The following is a 9,513-nucleotide window of genomic DNA, read 5'->3' as shown; positions in this document are numbered from 1 at the left end:
CACACACACACACAGAGAGCAACACACACACACACAGAGAGCAACACACACACACAGAGAGCAACACACACACAGAGAGAGCAACACACACAGAGAGAGAGCAACACACACAGAGAGCAACACACACACACAGAGAGCAACACACACACAGAGAGCAACACACACACAGAGAGAGCAACACACACAGAGAGAGAGCAACACACACACAGAGAGAACAACACACACAGAGAGAGAGCAACACACACACAGAGAGAGCAACACACACACACACAGAGAGCAACACACACACAGAGAGAGAGAGCAACACACACACAGAGAGAGCAACACACACACACACAGAGAGCAACACACACACAGAGAGAGCAACACACACAGAGAGAGAGAGCAACACACACACACAGAGAGCAACACACACACACAGAGAGCAACACACACACACACAGAGAGCAACACACACAGAGAGAGAGCAACACACACAGAGAGAGAGAGCAACACACACACAGAGAGCAACACACACACACAGAGAGCAACACACACAGAGAGAGAGCAACACACACACACAGAGAGCAACACACACACACACAGAGAGCAACACACACAGAGAGAGAGCAACACACACAGAGAGAGAGCAACACACAGAGAGAGAGAGCAACACACAGAGAGAGCAACACACACACACAGAGAGCAACACACACACACAGAGAGCAACACACACACACACACAGAGAGCAACACACACAGAGAGAGAGCAACACACACAGAGAGAGAGCAACACACAGAGAGAGAGCAACACACAGAGAGCAACACACACACACAGAGAGCAACACACACACACAGAGAGAGCAACACACAGAGAGAGAGCAACACAAACAGAGAGAGCAACACACACACACAGAGAGCAACACACACACACAGAGAGCAACACACACACAGAGAGAGCAACACACACAGAGAGAGAGCAACACACACAGAGAGAGAGCAACACACACACAGAGAGAGCAACACACACACACACACAAAGAACAACACACACACACAGAGAGCAACACACATACAAAGAGCAACACACACACACACACACACAAAGAACAACACGCACACACAGGGAGCAACACACATACAAAGAGCAACACACACACAGAGAGCAACTCACACACACACACAAAGAACAACACGCACACACAGAGAGCAACACACACACACACACAAAGAGCAACACACACACACACACAAAGAGCAACACACACACAGAGAGCAACACACACACACACACACACAAACAACACACACACAAAGAGCAACACACACTGAGACTGACACACAAACACACACTCACACTGACACAAACACTTTTCCCTGATTTTAGAAATCAGTGATTCATGCTCGTTCACATAAAACACTGAGACACGTTACTGATAAAACTTTTATTATCATAAGTCAGTTTGTCATTGTATCGCACACAATACTGCATGTTAACACAACAATTAAGTCATGTGACTCAACACCTGTCCTCCATCTTTTATCAACTTAATTAAACTTCCTGTAATAAAATAATCAATAAATAATCAATGACCAAACCAAATACAATCACAGTCCCCACAGGTTTGAGTACAGGAAGTCAAATTGCTGTGTATAATAAAGATGAAATTAACTTAGGGTTAGGGTTATGTTACAGATGTAAAATTATAGGTTGAACATGTGATTTGACTTATTGAGCAACAGTCATAGAGCGTAACAGTGAGCGTCCACTTCCAGAGCGACTCTGGTTCAGGAAGTCGACTTCTCTTCGTGTTCTTCTATAGAAAGAGTTTTAAATCCTGAATCAGCGTCTCCGAGATGAATCAGAACCAAAACACCTTTAAATTCAGAGAATGAAAATATTGAAATATATTATTTCAAGAGTGAAGGATCTACACTACCCATAAACCATTGCGAATGTTGAAGATGATAAACATTTCCATGGTAACAGTGATCTCCACCAATTAGAGACATCACTTTTACAGCTGAGGATTGTGGGTAGTGTAGTTTTTGTTTTTAGGATTTTATAAAGTTTGTGTAAGAAAAGAAAGAAAAGTAGATTTAAAGAGACTCAACAGTGCAGCTGCGGATCGAATCTTTCCAGAAACCAAATGTGATTAGTTCAATAATTAAAAAACTTAGAGTAAGAAATTGAATAAAGTTTTCTGACAGATGTTGTGGCACAAAATGACCAGAAACTATCATTATAATCTAAAATCTCTCCAAAGATACTTAAGTTGTGCTTTTTAAAGTCTACTCTCACATTTTCGTTGACACATGAACATGCTCAGAGTAGAACCGCCCCTTTATCGGGTACATTGTAAACGTCTTTATTACTCATATGACTCACGAGCAGGAAACAGACCCAGAGGACCCAGAGTCCTACCTGGAGATTTGCATGCAAAACAACAGTTCATGCATTTGCCTCGCCTTCAGAAAAACAGAGGCTGCAGACGTCTGTGAAGGCCGCTCGCTTGTTCCTCCGGCAGAGATCCAAAATGCTTCACATCGTACGAACATTACGAAATTTAGCAAAATCTCAATACACTTTTATAAAAACAAACCAGGAGGGGGGGGAGGGATTCATACATTCCTTCAGCGACTGTTTCCCGCCCGTCATGCTGTCAGCGGAGAAGCAGCGATTTGATTGGTCAGTGTTTTGTTTGTGTGCTTTTCATGTCCATATAAATAAACACTCCTGAACGTAACGAGACGTTGAGGCCCTGCATGCACCACGGATGCTAACGGTGCTACACTTAGCATTTTCAGACATGACGCTTGATGAAATGAATTATTTCCCCATAGAGAACTTTCCTAGTTTCCCACAAACCCCTCTGCTTCCTGCTAGCAGTGGTAGCTAGGAAGCAACAGATACCCATGTTTATGACAAGTAAAGATGGCGGCTGTGTGTAGCAGCACCATGACATTTATTTGAGTCCGTGTGAGATGAGTAGCGCTGGGAACTATGACATATTGACTACTTGTAGTGCTAGCTGGGCTGCGGTGGCTAACGAGCTAACCACAAACATGCATCACCACAGTAGCCGTCCTGCTACCTGTTAGCTAACCATCGGATTAGCTGGTTTAGTTGCTAACGAGATAAAAATGTCTCAGTTAGTTTATTAAACAGTTTGTGTCTGTGTGAGCTTTAATTTGCCTGAAGTGAATTTGTTTTGGTTTGAAATCTGACGTAAAACAGTTTTTCAAAACGAGCTGAATGCTAACGCAGAACAAAGAGGAAGACAAACTTCGCTGCAGCTCTTCATGCTACATAGCTGATGCTATTTAGAACCTGGATGTTGACCATGAAGGATATTTACAACGTAGTAATTAGCGATTAGTGAGTGAGTCCACGTAACATGAACTAAAAGCTACAATCATGTTAACTTAAATGGACCAGAGCGCCACACACAGGTCAGAAAAAAATGTCGGTTTGTTCTCGTAAAATTACAACTTTATTTTTGATTTATTGCGAAATTCTTCTCAATTACAACTTTACTCTTGAAATCTCAAAATAGTTTTCTTTAACATGGTCCTAAAACTCTGTGGTACGTTTCTGATAAGTTCCAGAAAAACTAATCGAGTTAGGAGATCACCTGAAAGTCATTTTGTCTGCAGGTGCTTCGATCTGCATCAGTCATATCGTGAAAATAACTTGTCGTCCGTCTGTGAAACTTGTAATCACCTGATCAGAGGTGAATCTACTGTCCTGGGAGAGGATCCTCACATGGGACTGAGCTTTATTCACTGCTCAGAGAGTTTGTATTTGACTCTTGTTGAGTTAAGAACAGAGGAAGTTGCTCTGATAGGTTGAGTTTGTCTGATGTCTTGTTCTCTGGGTCTTTGGAAACGAGGCTGTATTTAATTAATGGAGGGGTCGTATATAAAATGTGCTCCTCTTGAGACGGGCTGATTCAGACCAGGTCCTGTACGAACTCACTGGTGCAGGATCGTCTGTGTTCAGCATCAATAAAGACAGAAACACACGAACCTCAGCTGCTGTGTTCACGCTGACTGACGGGAAACTGTGCAGCTGGAAAACACACTTCATCACATCGCTCTTTGAATTGGAACATCCCAGCTACTGTACTTTCATGTGTTTCCCTGATGAGAAGATCCTAACTGCAGCTTCTCGTACAAAGACGACAACAGATGAGGAAATGTCCTCGACTTGTTCTGAGCTTTAAATGAAAGTATCTGTAAAATCTATCTTGCTGTAGAACACGTGTGTCTGATATAAACACCTCCTCGTGGTAAAATGCTGCGTGTAGCACCTTTAACATCTTCAATAACAAAGAACACAACACGGGCGACATTTCCCTCAGTCCAGAACACCATGTGCTGTCAGTGGCCACCGTGGCGGCGGCGCTCAGGGGCCGAACGACCTGGAAGACTGGTACTCGCTGGGCACTTTGGGCTTGATGCCCTTGCTGTTGTAGTAGTCAACCACCTGGTTGGGCACTTCTGCAAGCACGCTCTTAGCCAGAGCAGCTGGAGTCGCCTGCGGAGGAGAAAACATCACAATGAAACCACCGACACTTTCTCCTCTGACATGAACCAATGTTCTTTACAAATCAAACTGCAGATCCAACTGAACGTTCAATCCACTGTTTTCTTTAGGTGACGTCATCATCTCTTTCAAATCTACAGTCAACAAACATTTTGAAGAAGATTTTCTATAAAGCGATGCTGCGTCTGTTAGATGGCTCTCGACATCTGAGATGTTCTTCTCAGTTTCTGTGATTTCAGTGTGTGCACACGGCCTCATGGCGTCCTGAAGAACCCATCGTGAGTCTGACCAAGAGTTCTTCAAACCAAAGATCAATCTGTGCTTCCTGTTTACTTTGAAAAGCATTTCCTGTCATGATGACCTTCACCTGTGCTGCAGAGAAACCTGAGCAGACATGATGAGTGTTTCCTGTCTCCTGATGTCCCACAATCCTTTGTGGCACCAAAGTGTCTTGATCTCCCCCTGGTGGCTGGCTGCAGAAAGCTCATAAACCCCACCTGCTCCATGTTAGCAGATGGGACATGAACCAACCTCAGAAAAGCCTCCAGTTAATCTGTTTCACATAGAAACAACAGGCTCCCGCTGTATGTACCCTCACATACAAACATACAGGATGGACTACACACTGTTACTCTGTGTTGAATTGAATTCTCATCCTTCACAGAGGATTCTGGGAGCAGCAGTAAATGTGTGAAGCGGCGTCTCGTTCTGCGGCTGAAGACAGAAACTCTCCTTCATCACAGATTTAACCAGGAGGGAGAAACATCCCAGCATCTGGAGACGAAGCTGAATCTGCTGCTGAGGAGAAACAGCTGCCTCCTCATCTTCCTGCTTTAAGGCTGAAAACTAATTTCTTCAATAACTTCACACCCTCTCTTCTCATTTCATCTCCTCCTCTTCCAATATGCTCTGATCCTCCGTCCTCTCCTCGGTTTATTACTTTCCTCTTCACTCATCCTCTCATTTTTCTGGGTCACACTATCATTTTCTATCAAGTAACAAACTAACAAACATCTGCTGCCACAGTTTACTTCTTTAGGTTTTTAGTTCCACTGGGGCTGTGAACGCACAAATGTTTATGATGTTAACACAACACTGCTCCACGCAACATTACACACACACACACACACACACACACACACACACACACACACACACACACACACACACACACTCCAGAGTCCACATCCAGAGACCCATATTTGCACAGTTGTTGTATGTAAATGAAGTTTGCAAGAGACAAGATACAAATTTGAATTGTCTCTGAACCTTTGTCTCTAAAAGTGGGACGAGGCTGAATGTAAATGTGTCGCCACAACGAACAAAATTAATTTATATATAAATCAAATAAAAAGAACGATGTTTTGAGCAGGAGGGAAGTCGCTTCCTTCTATAGAAACCAGGGAGTGACTTTAATCTCAGTGCTGTTGGTGTTTGAGTGTTTTATACGTAAATCTTTACTTAATTTAGCTGGAGTTAGTAAATAAAGAAAACAGAGATGAACTAACCAGGAAATGGTTTTGAACAATGAGCCCCAGAGAAATGAGTGAAGAGGAGAAATATGGCTCTAAGATGGTTCCTTGTGGAACTCCTCAGACAGGAATTTCAATTTTTTAAACATGATTTAAATCACTCACATGTTTGAAGTTGCGAAAGGGAACAAACTGGACGATGTCGCGCAGGACGGGTTCTCCTTTAGGAGATCGGAGGATCCCGTCGTCGCCGTCCAGCATCTGCATGTCGCTGAAGTCGGCGTTCCCGACCCCAACGATGATGACGGACATGGGGAGGCGTGAGGCCTGGACGATGGCCTCCCTCGTGTCAGCCATGTCGGTGATGACGCCGTCCGTCAGGATCAGCAGGATGAAGTATTGCTGGAGGAGAGAAGTCGGGAAGACAAACACTCGGTCACATGACGACGGCTTCAACAGAAACGCTGCACTTAGATCGTGGAGACGTTTGTGTGGTTCCATTACCGCCGCTCACATTGTGTGATCGAAGTTTAGAAAAGCCACAACAGCCACTCAAATCCCTTTTATGCAATAAAGGTTCTGTGTGACTGTGTACTTTAGCATTGCTTGGACGGCTAGCTTAGCATGTTCTGTGACATGAGCGGGAAACTGTGATTGGTTGAGAAGCATTAAAGCAACAGAATGTGTGAATTCTGCGTAAAGTTTCAAACTTCACATCACAAACAAACTATCTCAGATCTTTGGATCGTAAGGTTCAGGACGTTACACTTTAAAATGACTCGTGGGCGGAGTTAAAGTCAGCTGTTTCCTGGAGTCAACAACACGGGAACAAACTGAAACAGGTTCAGTAAAGTTCAGTTCCTGATGTTCAGGACAGAAACAGAAACATCTGTCACCGTGTTCCATGATTACAGAACGCTTGAGTTGAACGTCACTAAGTGAGTCCAGAACCATGATGAATGAAGCCTGTGCTCTCACCATGGCCTCTTTGGTGTGGACCTCCTGCGAGGCGGAGTTGGCCACCTTCTGGATGATGGGGGCGATGTTGGTGGGACCGTAGAGCTGCAGTTTGGGGAGGCAGGCCTGGTAGGCCTCAACGACTCCCTGGATACCTGAGCACACATGAAACACAGTCAGGAGGTTCATCGCCACGGTAACAACACAGATTGATCATCTCTGCTCCGAGCATCACGTCCTCTCTGCAGCGCCGCGGGTTCGAATCCAGCCTCAGTACTGTACATGTCGCCGATCTCACTTTAACTATCAAATAACAATGAAGCAGAAAAAATACTTAAAGGATGTGAACAGACATCAGCTGCTTATTCAATGTTTTTATTATCATAACTAACGTCTCGATGAAAACGTCCTTTGGGCTTTTTTTAGTCAGAATGAAACATGACGATCAGCCGACTCCTCGCCACGTGACGATCAGCCGACTCCTCGCCACGTGACGATCAGCCGACTCCTCGCCACGTGACGATCAGCCGACTCCTCGTCACGTGACGATCAGCCGACTCCTCGCCACGTGACGATCAGCCGACTCCTCGTCACGTGACGATCAGCCGACTCCTCGCCACGTGACGATCAGCCGACTCCTCGTCACGTGACGATCAGCCGACTCCTCGCCACGTGACGATCAGCCGACTCCTCGCCACGTGACGATCAGCCGACTCCTCGCCACGTGACATCTCTGATGTCACAGAGCTTCCTCTTTGTTCTACAGAGCACCTACCTGCACACTCCGGGTTCTCCTTGTTAAAATTCACCGCAAAGTCGTGGGAGACCTGGAGGGGAGGGGGGGAGGGGGAGAGGGGGAGAGGGGGAGAGGGGGGGGGAGGGGAGACAGGAAGTCGGTTTGATCTCTGTGATAAAAAAAGAAAAAAACCTGAAGAAAGAATTAACTCTCTCCCTCTTCACCTTCATCTCTCTTCATCCTTTTTTCATTTTCTTCTGCTTGATCTAATCTTAGCTTAGGAGACATGCCTTAACCAGGGCAGTCGGCATCCAAGGGACAAGTGGCAGCCTTGGCCTCGGTGCTCCACATGGAGGGCATCCACAGGTGCAAAGGAGTAGAGGCAGCACTGGGGCTGGTGTGGAGAGGGAGCAGTGACCCGGACGGCAGCTCATCACATGACTGTAAACTGAGTTTCTGTTACATGTCAATTCTGTTGTGTGGCTCAACTTTAACAGTTTATGAATCATCTTTATCTTTTCATTAATAACAACTGTTTCAGTCTGAGGATGAATCATCGACCGAATTTAACACAAAGTCATTAACTGTGAGCAGGAGGAACATCCAGCTATGTGAGGACAGCTGTTCACTCATCAGTCTGTGAAACTCCTCCTCTTCCTCCTCCTCTTCTTCTTCTTCCCTCAGGTGCAACAGGTTTTTAAATTCATTTATTTTCTAATAAAGCTTGTACATAAGATTTATAAAACAGAATCAGACGACACAGCTTCTCTAGTGTTTCAGTCATTGTGAGGATCCTCCAGTGACTTCACTCTCCTCTGCTCTGAGGAACCTCTCACACCTGATGTTCAGCTTCAGACTGAACTGAAGAGTGTGAAGCTCTGAACCCAACCAGGTGTGAAGGCTCAGTTCTCTGTTGGTCACCATCAGCTGCAGTTGAAACTCGACTGTATCAGTGATTCGTTGTTTAACTGATGAATCAACGAGTCAAAGAATCTTGTGTTTTTAGAATTTTTTACTCTTGAATGAAGATAATCAGAACTTTTGAACAAGATGTGAATGCAGCATTGGGGGGGGGGGGGGGGGGGCAGTTCAACCAGCAGCTCCCTGGGGAGAAGAGGAGAGGGGGGGTGGGCTGGTAATCACTGGCGTCTGACCGGTCCGCCCCCCCTCTCTACTGACAGAGAGCATGCTGGGAGAAATGGCAAGCGGAGCAGTTAAATTACCTTGAAGTCAGGAGGGATCTGAGCGCCGAAGCCAAACGCCGGGAACATTTTGTCACTGGAAAAAAAAAACTTGATAAGACTGAGGTTAAAAATGGAAAAGAAGTTTGTGATTGGCTCAGCAGGAGTTAACGAGCTCATTCAGTCCGCCTCCACTTCAACACAAAGAAATGACTTGTGATTGGCTGAGGTGTGATTACCACTTCCTGCTCCAATCATACAACAACAAAGTGAAGAACAGAGAAAGAGAGGAGAACATCAAGGAAGAAAAGAAGACGAGTTGTTAAAGAACAGATTCATCGGATTCAGTCACGTTAATGTTGGTTTTATCAGGTAACCATGGTAACGAGAGAGAGTTTCAATATGACACGCCCACTGACATCGTCACGGTTCATCATAAACACTTTCAGATTCCAGTTGAGACTATCCTGGTTTATTTGCCCTCAATCTCTGATTGGCATCAGTGGATCAACATTAAGTGCAAACCGGAGCAGAACCTGTTCCATGTTGGTGGAAAGGCGTTGAAGTGATCAACAGCAGGTGGCGCTGCAGCAACTAACTCAGTGATCACGAGTCTACAGAGTCTTAATGTTCAGAACG

The 9,513-nt window shown here is 45.1% G+C and overlaps 1 protein-coding gene across 1 annotated transcript in view; it reads right to left on the bottom strand.

Annotated features, from left to right (window-relative positions):
• Window positions 1-1,409: 1,409 nt before the first annotated feature.
• Window positions 1,410-9,513, bottom strand: part of cpne4a (copine IVa) — a 33,178-nt gene continuing 25,074 nt past the window's right edge. Inside the window, exons 12-16 of the mRNA XM_034610741.1 lie at window positions 8,917-8,971; window positions 7,733-7,784; window positions 6,979-7,112; window positions 6,166-6,402; window positions 1,410-4,519 (exon numbers count right to left, since the gene is read on the bottom strand). Of these exons, the coding sequence (XP_034466632.1) occupies window positions 4,388-4,519; window positions 6,166-6,402; window positions 6,979-7,112; window positions 7,733-7,784; window positions 8,917-8,971 (610 nt within the window). The 3' untranslated portion in view covers window positions 1,410-4,387. The remainder of the gene's footprint in view (window positions 4,520-6,165; window positions 6,403-6,978; window positions 7,113-7,732; window positions 7,785-8,916; window positions 8,972-9,513) is intronic.

This window comes from Hippoglossus hippoglossus, chromosome 16 (genome assembly GCF_009819705.1).
Source record: "Hippoglossus hippoglossus isolate fHipHip1 chromosome 16, fHipHip1.pri, whole genome shotgun sequence".
Classification (NCBI taxonomy): domain Eukaryota; kingdom Metazoa; phylum Chordata; class Actinopteri; order Pleuronectiformes; family Pleuronectidae; genus Hippoglossus; species Hippoglossus hippoglossus.
The sequence above is the reverse complement of the archived record's forward strand: the minus strand, read 5'-3'. Positions and strand labels throughout refer to the sequence as shown.